The 17,793-nt window shown below is 44.2% G+C and overlaps 1 protein-coding gene across 6 annotated transcripts in view; it reads left to right on the forward strand.

Annotated features, from left to right (window-relative positions):
• Window positions 1-305: 305 nt before the first annotated feature.
• SPOP (speckle type BTB/POZ protein) overlaps window positions 306-17,793 on the forward strand; it is a 33,732-nt gene continuing 16,244 nt past the window's right edge. The window contains exons 1-8 of one of the 6 annotated variants that reach the window (XM_077252576.1): window positions 306-441; window positions 1,459-1,546; window positions 2,474-2,604; window positions 2,696-2,817; window positions 4,238-4,389; window positions 4,477-4,604; window positions 6,478-6,655; window positions 15,617-15,672. In XM_077252576.1, coding sequence (XP_077108691.1) covers window positions 2,527-2,604; window positions 2,696-2,817; window positions 4,238-4,389; window positions 4,477-4,604; window positions 6,478-6,655; window positions 15,617-15,672 — 714 coding nt within the window. In that variant the 5' untranslated portion in view covers window positions 306-441; window positions 1,459-1,546; window positions 2,474-2,526. Of the gene's footprint in view, window positions 442-578; window positions 955-1,458; window positions 1,547-2,473; window positions 2,605-2,695; window positions 2,818-4,237; window positions 4,390-4,476; window positions 4,605-6,477; window positions 6,656-15,616; window positions 15,673-17,793 lie in introns of those variants that run through there. The other 5 variants (XM_077252579.1, XM_077252575.1, XM_077252578.1 and 2 more) reach the window with 5 other exon arrangements.

Genomic DNA, 17,793 nt, shown 5'->3' on the forward strand with positions numbered 1-17,793 from the left:
CTGACCAGGACAGACTTCTGTGACAGGAGAACTCCTCAGTCCTCCAGCAGTGGCTAACCAGGACAGACTTCTGTGACAGGAGAACTCCTCAGTCCTCCAGCAGTGGCTGACCAGGACAGACTTCTGTGGCAGGAGAACTCCTCAGTCCTCCAGCAGTGGCTGACCAGGACAGACATCTGTGACAGCTCACCAGAAATGACTGGACGAGCCTGTTACTTTGGCACCATTAGAAAAATTTAAAAAAAACCTGAGCCATTGCAGCGCATGCGCAGCTTCTAATTGCGGGGCCGTCCCGGGTGCGCGCTGACGTCACTAGGGTGATACGTCCCTTCTATTATGTGGTGCTCGCTGTGCGGAGAACTTTCGCCAGCCGACAACTTTACCGGTCGCTCACGTTACCCGGTTCAATAACTAGGATTTCTAACTAAAGCTTGGTTATCGGTAGGTGCCTCCTTATGTGCTCTTAATGCGCATGTGTCGTTTACATCTTCATACGGTGTCACGCATGCGCCTTCAGAAGTAATACTGCGCAGGCGCGTTTTCTCTGTCTCTTGAGCTTGAACTGCGCTTGCGTAGCGTTTACTAGTCCCCATATGGAGGAAAGAGCGATGAACTTATGCGCAGGCGCATTACCGCCTATCGGCTTACGCCTGCGCAGTGCAGCTCTGCAGGGTTTCTCTCTTGCCAGATAGTGAGCATTCCTTGCTCCCCATATGCTGCCACATTATGAGCTGCCCTGCCTGGTGAGGCTCTAGGGGCTCTTAAGCAGTGGTCACTAGGGGGAGCTGCCGATTACCGGGGTATTGGTACCGCGTAGCTCGAAGAGGAGTCATTTGGGGCCCCTGGGAACCTGAAAGGGGAGGGGCTACGAACCAGGAACTGACAGCTGCTTAATACATGGAAAGAAGACTTCCTGTGGGTGATGAGCACTGAGATAATACTGTGAGGACAGAGGTAGAGTGCCTGAGTGCTGTGTGTGTCCCTGGTGACAGTAGATGCCCCTGCTGTGTGGTATATGGGGGCGTAGGGATCTGGGGATCCCTGCATGTCGTGTGTGATCGCTGGACCCGCCATGTTCTCCACAAATGTCACTTTCCCTTCCTTATTTTTTATTAGTCTCGCCTTTTTATTCTGATTTCTGTAATGTTTAATCATCCCAGTTGTTAATTGTTCAGATTGGCGTCCATCATATTCCCTGCAGCGCCTCCTCCTAGTCATAGATCATTATTTGGTGAGTTGGACCACGTCCAGCCCATGTGTCCTGCCTGCAAAGTCACAGGGGCTGGGATTGGGGGCATGCAGTCAGGGATTGGGGGCACGCAGGCCATTGGTAGGTCGTAGCGATACCATTCCTTGCTTTTACAGGGATGATGACCGGATACAGTGATGCCTGCGCTCAGTGTGTGGCACCTTTCTAAGTCTTATTATGAGATTTACTATCTCTGATTTTTTTTGTAGGTTACTTAGATCAAAGATTTGGGTTGGAATTTAATCGTCAACAATTGCTTATTCGGCAACTGCTCTGAGTTTTCTACGGTATTGAAAGGTAAGTTAAAGGGGCTATTCAACACCTGTGTGATGGGAGGTGTGAGGCGCCAGCGACATTAGCTCTTATAGGCAGGCAGCGGTTAACAATCACGTGTCCTGCTCTCACTGGTAGGACAGGTAGACGATACCTGTCCGGATGTGCACAAGACCTGATCCCATCCCTCATGTGAGCCCCACCTCTTGTATCGAAATACAGAAGTGAGGGGTAAAGGACAGTCCTGCTTAATGTTAGGTGTAGGGGGGGCTAAACACTTAAGGTGCCGAATCGTCTACTGATGCCTTGAATGGAGGAACTGTGCCTGAGTACTGCACCCCTTTATTTGGGGGGTTGGAAGAGTTCATGTGTATCAGGAGGTGAGTGGGGCAACATCACACCTGCAGATGCCTATTCATTAGAACAGGACAGATGCAAGATAGATGACCCGTCACCAGCCCCACTCTCCTCCCAATATAGAAGTGAACACAGCTGGATGACCCCTTTAAGATCATGGAGTTTAATGCGCTCTGTTGTTGCCTTCACTTCTTCTGTGAGGAGATGACTAAACATGACAATCCTCCGCAGAGCATTACAACACCTTCATCAATGGTCATCACTGCTCCAGAGGAGAACTTAATGGCAGGAGTTCTGTATACCTTCAGGTACACGTCGCAGACATTGTGCTGCACCCCACTTTTCCTCATTTGGTGCTGAAAGACGGGCACGTGTCCAATAGCAGCCTTATCCACTGACCTTCCTGATGTGTGGTGCCTATCATCTACCAATGTGGAAATGAGAGGTGCGGTACAACCCCTTTAAGGCCTCTATATTACGGCACTATGTGTTCTGGGAAATATCCCCCATAATGTGTGCCGTATCCCAAGTATGTAGAAAACCGATTTACGGCCACATGTATGAGCCCTAAAAGATTCTATATTGTTTCCTCAGGAGAAGGCCCTTCGGGCTCCTTCCTCCGCTTCACAAACACCTTCAAGCTGGCGATGTCGCGAGTTCCAAGTCCCCCTCCCCCGGCTGAGATGTCCAGTGGTCCCGTGGCTGAAAGCTGGTGTTATACTCAGGTGAGTTACCTTGTTCTACCAACCATTTATTGAAAGGTGTCTCAGACTGCGGCTCCGGATGGTAATTGTTCTCTTGTATGTTGCACCGCAGATAAAAGTTGTGAAGTTTTCATACATGTGGACAATCAATAATTTCAGCTTCTGCCGGGAAGAGATGGGCGAGGTGATAAAAAGCTCCACATTCTCATCCGGAGCCAACGATAAACTAAAATGGTAAGAGCATGACTTTTTTTTTTTTTGCATTTTTGAAGATCCTGCAGTAGCGGACATCCAGGAATTGCATAAATTATCATTCCCGAACTGATCTTTTAATCAGGCAGCACGGAGGCTCAGTGGTTAGCAGTGCAGCACTGGAGTCCTGGGTTCAAATCCCACCAAGAACAACATCTGCAAGGAGTTTGTAAGTTCTCCCCGTGTTTGCGTGGGTTTCCTCCGGGTACTTCAGTTTCCTCTTATATTCCATAGTCATACTGATAGGGAATCTAGATTGTGAGCCTTGATGGGGACAGTGATGATGATGATGCCTGTAAAGTGCTGCGGAACTAATGGCGCTGTATGAGCAACCAAAATATACAATTATCTGTATCACTGATGGAAAGAAAGGAGCTTTTTAGTATTAGAGTAGGAAACAGTTATGGAATTCATGTTTTCTTGTGGCTTCAGTGTCAGTAAGTAAAACCCATCCTATGACATCCTGCAGGGTAGATCTATGGATATATATGCTGAGCGGCAGTGAGATCCGTTCTTTATCCAGATGAGCACTGCTGTGCCCATGTAATCCGGAGGGGGACAATGACTGTCATATAAACTCTTGTGAATCCCGCAATCACAGGGAGTGACGGTGTGAGGTGCACTTTGGTCACATTACTTGAAATACCAATAATGTATTCAAGGTCCATATCTACAAATAACTTTATTAGTTATTAGTCCCAAAATCTTCAATAAGAAACCTATGTTTGGTATCGTCACGATTGCAACAACCTGTAGAATAAATTTATAGAATAATTTTTAGTATTCAGTGTAAGCCATAAAAATAGGAAAAAAAACATGCAGCAGAACCGTATTCCTCCTATGTTAAAGAGTAACTAAACCTTTCCAATGTTCTTACATATTATAAGCAGATCAGTGGTGGTCCCGATCTTTAGACCCCGTCCGATCACTCAAACTCCCCCTTTCTAGTGAAGTGCACACCTCAGGAGGCATTTAGCCCAAGATTCCTATTGATGCTGTCAGTGCGCCCGGGCAGGAGCTGTTTGCTGCTAACTCCTGAGATGCACCCCTTTTATTTTTATTTTTTGCAATAGGTGGGGGTTCTCAGGACCCCGACCATTATAGATCTGCTTGTAATTACAATGTTTAGTTAATCTGTAAAATGATGTGCTCACCCATATATATTGCCCCCAAAATGGCATACAAGTACGGATATATCAAACAGCTGGAATGCAGAAAGAAGAAAATAGAAACATTGTTCTGGTTCTCCAGTCTCCAAGGGATTTTATGGATTTTCTGGAATTTCACACAGCACTCATGTGTGATTATTGGTGGTCAGGCCGAGATACCCCACTTGTATGAAATCTAGATTACCCATCAATGTTCCTTGAAGTTTGTTAATGTTGTCTCCTTTTATTTGCAGGTGCCTACGGGTCAATCCTAAAGGTTTGGATGAAGAGAGTAAGGACTATTTATCGCTCTATCTGCTTCTAGTCAGTTGTCCAAAGAGCGAGGTGCGCGCCAAATTTAAATTTTCCATCCTCAACGCTAAAGGGGAAGAGACGAAGGCAATGGGTATGTGATTTCTATGTCCGCTCCCTTCTCTCCTTGTCATTCTCCCTGGACCCTGATGTGACCATACTGTCTTGTGTTCTCTTCCAGAGAGTCAGCGGGCGTACCGCTTTGTCCAGGGGAAGGACTGGGGTTTTAAGAAGTTTATACGCAGGGATTTCTTGCTTGACGAGGCCAATGGTCTGCTCCCTGATGACAAGTTGACACTATTTTGCGAGGTATGGAATGGTGCTAAACACGGACCCTTAAAGGGAATCTGTCAGCAGGTTTTTGCTTTGTAATCTGAAGACAGCAGGAGATAGAGGCTGAAACACAGAATTCAGGGATGCGTCACTTGTCAAAATGTGTGCTGTTGTTTACTAACTGTGAAGGATTTATCACTAAGAGACTAACATTGCCTGACTAGTCTGACTCCACCTCCTTGTGATAAGCTGCTCACTGTCTATGCACTTTGTACACAGAGAACCTGGTGTGGGCGGGGTTAGCTTCCTCAGCTCTGCTTTATTCTAAAAGCTCTGATTCTGTCAGAGCGGCTGCACCCGGTAATCTAACTAATACTTCGTTGGATTCAGCTTTTTTTTTTTTTGACTACATCAGGCTGCTCTCAGATGAGGTATCAAAATCCTGCTGACAGATTCCCTTTAAATGGAGGCTACTTTCAGTTAAAGGGGAATGAAGTCTGTAATGTAGTGGGAGCAAATCAAGTGATTCTTCATTTTGTCTATAGTGGCACTACAGGAGAATTAAGCAACAGGTTCCCCCACAGACTCACAGCCTAGGGTTCTCAAAATCAGGACCACCTAATATGTACATACTGTCAAGACACTTTTCTAAAAAGGGATTGTTAGAAGTGGACAACCTCTTTTAAGGTTTTTTCATTTATGCAAATGTAATTTAAAGAGTAGCCGTCATTTTTAATTTTTATTTTATATATCAGTAATACATATCAAAATAAGAAACTTTGTTTTATATATTATCAGAGATACCTGCTTCTTTCTCCCCTTGGATTGACTTTTTTTTTAATCTCAAAATTCTCAATGGATGGCTAAACCTATCTTCAGTGAATACAGGTTTTCCTTCTACTTAGATGACAGTTGGTGTTTATAAAGTTCTATGCAGAACTGTACCTGTCGTCTCAGGAGAACTGGCAGCAGAATGTGTGTCTGCTTACAGCTCCTTTCTTCTTCTTCTCCATAGACTGTTATAAGCACCAACTGCTATCTCAGTAATGGGAAGTTCTGTCTTCACTGAATACAGATTTTATAAGTCGTGGCAGAGAAAGAAGCAGATTTCTCTAAGATATATGAAAACGTTTCTTATTTTTATTTGTACTATTGAATTATGAAATCTAAATTAAAACTATAGATCTTCTTTTAAGCATTGTAAGAAGAGATTCTATCTAATATTTTGTCTTTTGATCCTTTGGCCTTCTCAAGATCTCTGCTTGCTGTTACTTAAGAGGAAAATTTGTGTTTCGACTCAGGAGCTGAAAACTTGTACAAGCCAATGCCTTCTCATGTCTGATGGTTTGTTGCAATTGTATCCAGTGTGCACAGTCTGCAAAAATCTAGCTCCTGTCCTGATAGGACATTGCAACTTTCTATTTAACTCTCAGATGAATGCCTATACTGGATACAATTGTATTTAAAGGGTCATTCCGAAGATAGTAAGTTAATAACTGTATGGGACTGCCGGAGATGGCTGAGGATAGCGCTCCTCTATCTCTGTCAGGTTCATAGACCATGAATGAAGCGGAGGTTGAGCATGTGCACCATAGACAGCGCTCGGTAGAGGATCAATGAAGGTCCCAGCCATCAGACCACCCCCTCCCCCAATCAGTAATGCATTGGACTAATAACCAGCCATTCTGGCGACTAGGAGTTCAGTCCGGTGACTATAATCGTAGATGAAGTTGTCGGCTGTAATGCTCTGATTATTAGTGTAGCTGTAAATGATGCCATTCACTGACCGCAAGCAGAGAATTTGAAAATAGCGGCATAGTGGACCACAATAAACAGAATATTAGACGGTTTTTGACTTCTTCATTATGGTGCCCTTGATTAATGATGTGACCCGTGTTTCGTCCCCTAGGTCAGCGTGGTTCAGGATTCTGTCAACATTTCCGGTCAGAACACGATGAACATGGTGAAAGTACCAGAATGTCGTCTAGCTGATGAGCTGGGAGGGTTATGGGAGAACTCTCGCTTTACAGACTGCTGCCTGTGTGTGGCTGGCCAGGAATTTCAGGCGCACAAAGCCATCCTCGCAGGTCAGTTTAGTATATGTTCAGGGGTCCTATGTATAACGTGTCTCCGCCGAGTTTACAATAACATACAGTCTTAAAGGGGAACTCCTTGTAAAGGGATTTCTGATATCACACATTTGACATAAAGAAACCCTAATTACGGTAATTTTCATCTAAAGGGCACTTGACAGAGTATATACCCCTTTGGCACTTCACAGAGATTTCTAGTACAGGGAATCTCACACACTGCTATTGAATTGAATTGACTTTGGATTACAAGTTTGTCAGATTTCCGGTAACAGAAACCTTTAAGAAGCCACAAAAATGACTCTACAAGACACGGGAGCCTTTTATTCTGCAATAAATGATGATCGGAGATCTTAGAAGTCACCAATGTGATATCCTCACATGTAGCTATACCAGGATTGGTGGAGCAGCTTCATTTCCACTCAGAGCCGCCATATATATAACATGATCTGGCAGTAATCTCTGCATTCAGGTGGAAAGTGAATTCAGAGATGGTTGTGCCTATGCGTGACTCCCTCCATTCACTTCTATGGGACATCTCCGTTCATTCTTAACAGTGGAACTTGTATCCATCAGACATTTTATAGCTTTTTCCTGTGGATATAGCCAATAAAAATTGAGATATATATATATATATATATATATATATATATATATATATATATATATATATATATATATATATAATCTCCACACGATTAAAGGTAAATCATCTTTTGGGCCAGCTTCACATGTCTGTAATTCTTGGCATGTCTACGGCCTGATGAATTTGGGTCAGGAGATCCATTGCTGATCCAGTCCTTGCAGTCTGCACATAGACCGAGAATGAAGCTGACCTTAGATGGATACATTCCTCTTTTTATTGAGCATATATCATGGTGGTGATGTAGAACTGTAGCTGAAGGGTAGACATACCTCATCCATGAAGACAGAGGAAATCAATACTGAGCCTTATTCAGTATATTCAGGGACATTTCTTTAATCCGGCATTTGATAATTCAGCACAGTAATGCAACCTGACTAAGGATTGCAGAAGATGGATCAGAGAGCAGCTACTTGGAAAGTCCTAAATATAGGAATATACGCAGACCCATCCCTTTAATATCATAATGTTCAGTCCATATAACCCAGTGATAAAGTCCTGACTGCGGAGTTTTTGCTGGTTCCTTAAGAACGCGTCCACAGTTTTCCCTGGTGTCTGGCTGCCGTCTGATTTCCTTTCAATTAAATCCATGCAGTGATAAATTATTCCATCATTGTTAGGAGAAGTAAGTGCGAGAAGAACTGATAGGAACGGCAGCAGTAAAATATCTAAATGTCGCCCATTGTTTTTTTGCAGGTAATTCATGATAAGGGTGGGAGGCTTAGAAATTGTCTCTTTCCCAAAAAATTAAAGTGACAGCCTCTATAAGGGTCGGGACCCGGCTTTCCAAGAAACCTGAATGGCACATGTGTATTGGTATAGAGATGATTGCTAGTCAGTCTCTGTGGAAAGATGAGTGACAAAGGGTGACCGCTATCACTTGTACATTTACGGCCAATCTAACACTGGTGAAGCTTCTCATATGCGGCCCACCTACTCTCACACAGACTGGGGCCAGCTTCAGGGGACGCCAATTGACCTACAAGCATTTTTTAGTCTGAGTGGAAGCCTCGGACCCCGAGGGAGCAGTATATAAACTCCATACAAAAGATAATATACTCGCACTGCTGTCCCATGCGATCACCTATTAGCGTGCTACAATACGCTGTACCAGCTCCTATACCCCCTACTCAGTGCATGGGCGTATGGGGTGCTCAACCAAAAAGAGGTAATAATATAAAAAAGAGAAAAAAATGATCAGCACTCACCATTCCTGATGCTATAAAAAGTCTTTATTAGGACATGGACACGGACAGGGAGAGCATGGTGTCCAGGGATGACAGCTGTTTCGCGCTACATGCGCTTCCACAGATCCCGATCGGGATCTGTGGAAGCGCATGTAGCGCGAAACAGCTGTCATCCCTGGACACCATGCTCTCCCTGTCCGTGTCCATGTCCTAATAAAGACTTTTTATAGCATCAGGAATGGTGAGTGCTGATCATTTTTTTCTCTTTTTTATATAAACTCCATGCACATGGTGATAATCGAGAGCGACACAATGCTGACCAGGCCATTATAACAGATGATTGGGATGTAGAAGGCGAAACCATAATGTGTGTACCCCTCCCCGATTCTCTAATTTTCTTACATGTGTTGGTTTATCAGTATTATTGGTAGTGTGACTTTACTGTGCGTATTAAAGGGGTTTTCCAGGCTCCTGAGTAATGTCTGCAGTCACTATGTGAATGCAGACTGCTGAGCATAATGCACACTGTCAGGATTCCCCTGTATTTCCAGCACAAGTGGCTTATCACGTAGCCCACTTACGGTTTGCATAGTTGTGAACACATGCCGACTAGATTCTCATCTGCTTCTCTGAAAAGAATGTTGGAAAAAGCGGCTGAGAATGTAGTCCGGACATGATCTCCTGTGTGCAACCCAAACACTTGTGGTTAAATGAGCTCCCACCCAGCACTGGAATTAGAGGGGAATCTCCACAGTGCACATTGCGCACACTCGACGTTTCGCCAATCTGCAGTCATATAGCGTGACTGCAGAAATGTCTCACCTCTTTAATAAAACTTCTCGTCTTGTCATTGGGACACTGAATTGATTGAACGATCTGTCCGCCATCGATATCAGATCAGTACTTGCATGCCTCTGTTTTCTGAAAAGCTTGTGCAGATGCTGGCACCCAACTTTCCTAGGTGCCAGAGCGGCACGTGACGGGTTGCCTTTGTGACTCGCGCTGTTGCCATTTTGCAGCTTTTGTAATGGGAGAAGGTTTTTTTTTATTTGAGGAGTGTTTGTGTTCTCAGTGTTTTCTCAGCTTTCCTCTTGGGTTTCAATCCAGGGGGAATAACGATAAGGTGCGGAAAGTGTTGGCAGAGTGGTTTTACCACCTGTGACAAACCTTCTACCGCCTCACAAAGAGAAAGACGTGGGCCCCAATTCATCAGACTGTACCCCACTTTTCTGGCATAAAACTGCTTGTATTTCTGCAAAATGATGGGTGTCTTACATCAGCACACTTAAAAAAAAATGCCAGACTTGATAAATGGAGAGCTATGTCTAGGATTAATTTTTTTTTTTTTACCAAAATAGCGCCACTCTTCTCCACAGGCTGTGTCTGGTATTGCAGCTCACTCCATTCAAGTCAAAGGGATTGAAATAACCCCTATACCTCTCATCAGTTAGGTGATATGGGCGCCATCCCTTGCACTTAGTTTCTCCCTATGAGACCCCTGGTTGACTCGAGCCGTCCTTCTTCTATATCTTGTGAACAGCTGCCATATAATACTACATTTGGCTTCCCCTGGCAAAATCAGCTGTTTGATCAGAAGCCCCTTAAGGGGACCGAGCTGCATTACCAGATTCAGCCTGTAGACAAGAGTGGCGCTGTTTCCCTTATGAAATATTTGAAGATGTTTGGATCTTTCTATAAGACTGCAATACAAATAAGCAATGACTTTTTTTTTTCTTATTTTCTATTTTTTACTCCTAGAAATCCCATTGAATGTTGTTCCCAGAGCTGTATAATGTTGCACCTGTGTATTTGCGCTTTTTGTCATAAAAATATCATTTTCATTGAAATGGGAGCCGTGTGCAGCTGGTGCTTTAGTCACTTTATAGAGGGAATTGTCCTGAAATATGGCCGCGTGTGGGATTAGCATATAACTAGGCATATCCGAGTGCAGGCTGATAACAGGGGAAGGGGATCTATCTGCTTATTGTCTTCCTTCTTTAGACAAATCTAGAAATTCAAAGAGCATCCAGTACCTGGAAGATTCTTAAAGGGATGTGCCATAAATATCTAACAGGTGGTGGGGGTCCTTACTTTGCAACCCCCTGATCATTATTGTTGCGTGTTGTTACTTTCTAAGGATTGAATGCTGAGCGTTACATTCATACATGGCCATTTTATTCATAGTTGGAGAATAGGGATACCTCCTCATGCCGTGTTGGGGTATATAGACCTCATAAAGGGGGCTTCCATTCTGACAGCTTTAAGCAATTAGAGTTTTGCATAGGCCGCCATCCTACACTTACCCTGCAGTGTAATGTGCATCTGATACTGTGGGGCCAAATTCTAAAATGGGGAACTATTCTCTATTTTATAGGGTACCCACCCCTTTAAAAAAAAAAATTTGAAATCTCAGAAGTTTTGATGGCCTGAGTCTGCTCATTGGTTTTGCTCAGCTTTCCACAGAGAAGAGCAACCGGGACCCCAATTCATAAAAAGTGTAAATCTGAGAGGGGCAGAGCCGATAAGAAACATAAGGAAAAACGCCAATCTTCCCACCCCAGCACTTGATGCCATGGATGTGTTTTCATGATGCCCACTGATAAGTCATCTGTGCAATCTAAGCTGGCCAGTCACACATCGCTGTGTCTCCTGACTCCCCCCGTACACACAAGCAGAGGGTCTTCTCCCCTAAAAACTAAAGGGTCTGACTTTGGAATTCCTACTTCCTAATCCTTGTCTCCCCATCATCTGTTGGGGAAGAGTCAGAAAGCCCCCCATACACATCCCCTGGTCCTGCAAGTCTGTCTGACTTACACCTAATGTGTTTGGGGCCTTTAGGGCTCAGGCTGTTCTCTCTAATAGATATGCTCTACAACTGATGGTATCCTTTCGGGAATTGTTATCTAAGCACAATCCTCCATACTGGTAGTGCATATAAAGTCTTCATGTGCCTGTTCCTCTAAGGCAACGAGCAGGCAGCAGCTCTGCATTGGCTTTGCTCTACGTCTTCCTTACAAGTCGTCTGGTTACTTCTGCTCTAAGGAAATTCCCGACTTGTTTTTGTCATCCTGCTCGGTGGTTTCACAAAGTTTGCAAATGAGTCATCATGGCGGCCATCAATGGGTTACTTCTCTGTATACGCAGTGCTGGGGCTGTGATCATTGCGGGCGACCCTGGAAGCGCAGGAGCAGGACGACATTACCAGCTCTCTTGTCATATTGATCTGTGCAGAGTTCAGTGTCACCGTGAACGTGGGCCTTTAATGCTGCGGATAATTCCAGCCTTGACTCTATATTCTTTGACAGACGCAAGTAATGAAGTAATGCGCTCAGTGTGGAGGCTGGAACAGCAAAGTGCTATGATTCACAGGTAGAAAGCGTCACCCTGTGAACTACCTACAGCCGCCAATCTGTACCCCCACGTGCAGCCAACTATGATCGTCACCCAGCTTTCCCTGGTTCCTGAATAGTAGAACTGTATCCTCCAGCTCCCACATCCCTGCAAAACTAGACACTTTTGTCATCCTAGAGTTTAGGAAAACTGTACCAATAATGGTGGTAATGGATTTAAAGGGATTTTCTGGTTCCATAAAACCTCCTCTTTCCCAGTTGTATTTTGCTTTAAAAAACAAAACAAAAAAACCCTTTACTCGCCCTCTCTGATGTCATACCGACAGTACTGCTGCCAATAACGGAGCTCAGGTGCTCATATCCCGCTGAGCCCTCCGATTGGCTGCAGCGCTACAGGTAACTGGAAGCAGCTGCCTAGACTCAGTGCTGACCCAAGGAAAGTCCAGCACTGGAGGGTCAAGGGTTTTCCCAAACTGGAAAACCCCTTTAAATATGAATGTTTTGCCCAAATGTTTTCTCTGACTGTGTCATACAGATCTTTAAATGGTTATTCCTAAATAAATAAGTTATCTCCTATCCATGGGATAGGGGATAATTCTGGTCACTGGAGGTTTGACCGCTGGGATCGGGATTCTGGAACCTCAAGAACAGGGCTGTGCCGCACCCTCCTTATTGGAGTGGAGATGCTCTTGTTCAGCCTCTGCTCAATTCATTGTCTATGGGACTGCCGGTAACGGCAGAGTTCTGTACTTGGCAGTCTCATAGACTGAGCATGCACATGTCTGCACCATTAAGGGCAAGACTGCAGATCCCCAATCAGAAGATAAAGGATAACTTAATGTTTAGGAATAACGGGGCTTTCTCCTCTCTCCAAGAAAATATGCACTCTTGTTTTAAAGCCGGATGGACTGTATGGGCTGTATGGAGCACTATGTGGGGCCATTATACTGTATGGAGCGCTATGTAGGGCCATTATACGGTACTTTATGGTCCACTATGTGGGGTCCATTATACTGTATGGAGCACTATGTGGGGCCAGTATACTGTATGGAGCACTATGTGGGGCCAGTATACTGTATGGAGCACTATGTGGGGCCATTATACTGTATGGAGCACTGTGTGGGGCCATTATACTGTATGGGGCCATTATACTGTATGGAGCACTGTATGGGGCCATTATACTGTATGGAGCTCTATGTAGGACCATTATACTGTATGTTGCGCTATGTGAAGCCATTATACTGTATGGAGCGCTGTGTGGGGCCAGTATTCTGTATGGAGCACTATGTGGGGCCATTATATTGTATGGAACACTGTATGGGGCCATTATACTGTATGGAGCACTGTATGGGGCCATTATACCGTATGGAGCTCTATGTAGGACCATTATACTGTATGGTGCGCTATGTGAAGCCATTATACTGTATGGAGCGCTGTGTGGGGCCATTATACTGTAAGGAGCGCTATGTAGGGCCATTATACTGTGTGGTGCGCTATGTGGGACCATTATACTTTATGGTCCACTATGTGGGGTCCATTATACTGTATGGAGCACTATGTGGGGCCATTGTATTCAATATTTGTTGGGCCATTATACTGTATGGAAGGCAATGCAGGTCCCCTTTATACTTTATGGAGGAGTATGTAGGGCCTGTTATTCTGTATGGAGCACATTTTATGGAGGGGTGTGTGGGGTTTACAGTTGGAGAATCATACGGTGATGGGGTCACTATCATTTGTTGGGGGGATTGAGGGAGGGGGCACAGTAGGGTCATCATAACATGCGTGTGGAGGCTTTCACTGTGCGGGTATCACTTTTGTTTGCATATTACTTTATTATCTGTATTGTTCAAGGTTTTTCATCCTTTGTTACATATTTAAAATTGGGCCATATGCTTTTTACTGCTCTTAAATACCATTATATTATTTCCCTATTTTATTCTAAGATCTATTTATGAAAATGTACTTTGTTTGTGGGACACCCCCTTTATTGTGTTTCCATATGAAAAAGTTCATGAAGTTATGAAATATACTTTTTCAATAAATATCAAGTTCGGCCAGCGAGTTTGTACAAGCTTTTAATTTTGGCCTTCTGTGTATTTGAGTTGACATCCCTGCCCTAGAGGAAATATAACACCAGTAGCCTCAGCGAAATTTGCAAGATGGCTATTTATTTATTTTATTTATTTATTTTTTTAAATAAAAGTTGTGAAGTTAAAAAAAAAAAGAAGAAAAAAAAAGCCCCCCAAAAAGATAAAGATTCACGTGACACAAAAACCTTATATAAATAATAGGTAATTATCTGATGTATAGTGATGAGCGAACATGCCAGGATAGCGTGTTATCCGAGTATCTTGGGCATGCTCGATTAATATGTTCGAGTCCCCGCGGCTGCATGGTTTGCGGCTGTTCGACTGCAGAAACACATGCAGTGATTCCCTGTTTGTTAGACAATCCCTGCATGTGTTGCAGCTGTCGAACAGCCCCGAGACATACAGCCGTCGGGACTTGAACATAGTATTCAAGTAATCTGAAGACAGTTAGGACACAAGCATGCTCAGATAACACCTTATCCGGACAGGTTTGCTCATCACTGCTCTGGACCCAATGCTGATGTGGAGATTTTTACACAGTGAAAGGACTTGTAAAACCTATTAAAGCGGTGGAGTAAACTCTGCAAGGTATCCTGTGGATAGGTGATAACTGGCTGGGACCCCCACCAATCCTGGCTGTGAAAAGCCATCAGAGTGAGATGGTGGCCACCACCGCTCTAGCCATTGCCTATAGGACTGCAGGAGAAAACTGAGCACTGTACTCTTTCTGGCAGTACCAGAGACAATTAATAGGTCGGTGGCTTTATTCCATGCTGGTACTGTCTCTTGTCGTTTTGATGACCATGCATTTATATATGTGGATGCTGACCTGTCATCGGTGGAATATGAACAGTTTTTGCTCTTTATTCTCCCTGCAACTATCTGTATTTTTTTTTTTTAATCTAAATCCCCCATACGGTTGCAGAGATATGGGCCGCCTTCTTTAGTGATCATTTTTCTGGCCTTTTACTAGGGGGTGTGTCTCACAGGGGCGTGTCTATAGGCCACTCTGCATAATTACTTAAGCCACGCCCTCTCACTGGGGGTGTGTCTCACAGGGGCGTGTCTATAGGCCACTCTGCATAATTACTTAAGCCACGCCCTCTCACTGAAGACCTTTGACAATTTGCGCTAAAAGAAAAGGCTCATATCTCTGGAAACCTATTTCGGATTTAAAAAATAACAAAAACTGAATACTCAGGGAGCATCAGAAATAAGATACCAGCAAGAACTCTCCACTTTTAACCTGGCAACCGATCCCCTTTAACTCTGCAGCAGATGAAAATCATTCATCCTCAAACCTTTATTTGTATGATGCAGAAAGCAAACTCATAAAGTCGGCGTACGGCTGAAGTGGGTGTGGATGAAAAAGCTAGTAGCCAGCTATCTGATTATAGCTGCCGCTTCCAAATGAGGGAACCAATAATTCAGCTGCCTTGGATCGCAGCCACTGAATATCCTCAGTCTGGCTTCACACGGGCAACTAATAAGAATCATCAATTTGGCTTCGGGCAAAGCATCAGCCTTCTGTTTCCTTAATATAGATATACACAGACATGCTTGGCCAAGTAGAACTGCACCTATGGTAATTAGCTTAGTCAGTGCATTGAATGTGTAATAGATGATGATGAGCCCAGGATCATTTTATATATTTTTCTCTTTACTTTTTTTTTCCCCTCCTGTAGCCCGGTCTCCTGTGTTCAGCGCAATGTTTGAGCATGAGATGGAAGAGAGTAAGAAGGTAAGGTATTGTCATTACAGGTTTGATTAACCTTATAACGTCCTAGTGTCATACATTTACAGTCCGTGGTCGTGTGCTTTAACCCCGCAACACTTATGGGTTAACACAACTGCAATCAAGCAGAAACAAGTCCGGTCCCTGGCTGTTAGATACATCCAGGGACCCCGGGGAGGATATAAGGGCGGTTTATCACTGCTTCTGTCTTCTGTTTCTCCGGCTACATAGCTCTTAATGAGATCTATGCAGTGAATAGAAGCATCAGCACCGCCAATGCTTCTGTAGGACTTCCCCACGCGTGGACATCCCCTTTAAGGCACTTTCACACCTGGTCATCAGGGGCTTCAGATTTTTCTTGTATACTTGTCAAGTGGATTTGTTATTACCATTACTCACTGAAGTTATAGGATGTGTTCTCATAAACTTGGCCAGTAAATTTGTTATTCGCTTTCTTCAGAGAAGTTATAGGCTGTGTTCCTATAAACTTGTGCCGTGGAATCATAGCTATCTCTCCAGGCCACAAAAAAAGTTTGCCTGAAGCTTATTTAGGGTGTAGAATAAAGCTGTGAAAATATTATGTTTTATAGTTTTTCTTGTGGGGCCTTTTTTTTCCTATGAAGAGGTCAGCCTTTTTAGGAGTGGAAGAAAGTAAGGCCATGTTCACACGTTGCGGTTTTTACCGCGGATCCGCAGCGTTTTTGACGCTGCGGATCTGCAGCAGTTTCCCATGCGGTTTACAGTACCATGTAAACCTATGGAAAACCAAATCCACTGTGCACATGCTGTGGAAAAAAACGCGCGGAAACGCAGCATTGTTTTTTCCACAGCATGTCAATTCTTTGTGCGGATCTGCAGCGTTTCTGCCCCCATTGACTTGCACTGAATCGGGCACATCTTCAGCAAAACCGCAGATGTAAAAAAGAGCTGCGGTTTAGCTGCGGGTGAAACGCTGCAGATCGGGAGGGTGGGAGTGTGTGGGCAGAGACTGTGCCTGTCTATGTGTGCGGGCGGGGTCTGTGCGGGGCTGCCGGGGGGTCTGTGCGGGCTGCCGGGGGGCCTGTGCGGTCCTCTCGGGGGGCCTGTGCGGTCCTCTCGGGGGCCTGTGCGGTCCTCTCGGGGGCCTGTGCGGTCCTCTCGGGGGTCTGTGCGGGCCTCTCGGGAGTCTGTGCGGGGCTGCCGGGGGTCTTTGTGTGTGTGTGTGTGTGCAGGTATCGTCCAATGGGACTACAAGTCCCATCGGGCTATGCCTGCTACAGTGACAGTGATTGACACATTAGTCAATGATGGGACAGTAGTAGTCCCATCATCTGGTTAATGTGTTGAATGTAAAAAAACCCCACAAACATATAACATATAGCAGTACATACAACATATAACAGTACATACAACATATAACAGTACATATAACATATAACAGTACATATAACATATAACAGTACATATAACATATAACAGTACATATAACATATAACAGTACATATAACATATAACAGTACATATAACATATTACAGTACATATAACAGAACATATAACATACAATACATACATACATATAGACATACAGTACAACATAGAGTACATACTCACCATCACCTTGATCCCCGAAGCCAGTGTCACCTGTAAAAAAAAATATTAAAATAATAAACAAACAATATACTCCCTGATCCGCAGAAATCCAATTAAAACGAGTGTCCCACGACGATCTCCCGTGGAGAGCAGCAGCATCAGCTGATGCGACCGCTCTCCAGGGGCTCCAGGAATACAATGATGGAAGGTATCCTTACGCACTGTATTCCTCCGCCACCGTAAAAAATAGTCCCTAGTATCACTTGTGGCACTGCTGTGTGAGAAAGTTCCCACGCAGCATTGCCATAAAGTGAGACCCTGAACTAAGGTAACCTCAGTGATGCACTGCAGGAGCCATTGTCTCCTGTCAGTGTGTCACTGGAGGTCTATAGAGCAGTGATATCACCCGATGTCACTGTTCTATAGGGGAGATCGTTGTGGGACACTAGTTATTAATTGGACTGCTTCGGACAAGTAGTATACGGTTTATTAGTTTTAATTTTTTACAGGCGATCGAGTATGGTAAGTATGGTTAAATTAAGAATATTAAAATACTT

The sequence above is a fragment of the Ranitomeya variabilis genome, chromosome 4, assembly GCF_051348905.1.
Source record: "Ranitomeya variabilis isolate aRanVar5 chromosome 4, aRanVar5.hap1, whole genome shotgun sequence".
Lineage (NCBI taxonomy): Eukaryota > Metazoa > Chordata > Amphibia > Anura > Dendrobatidae > Ranitomeya > Ranitomeya variabilis.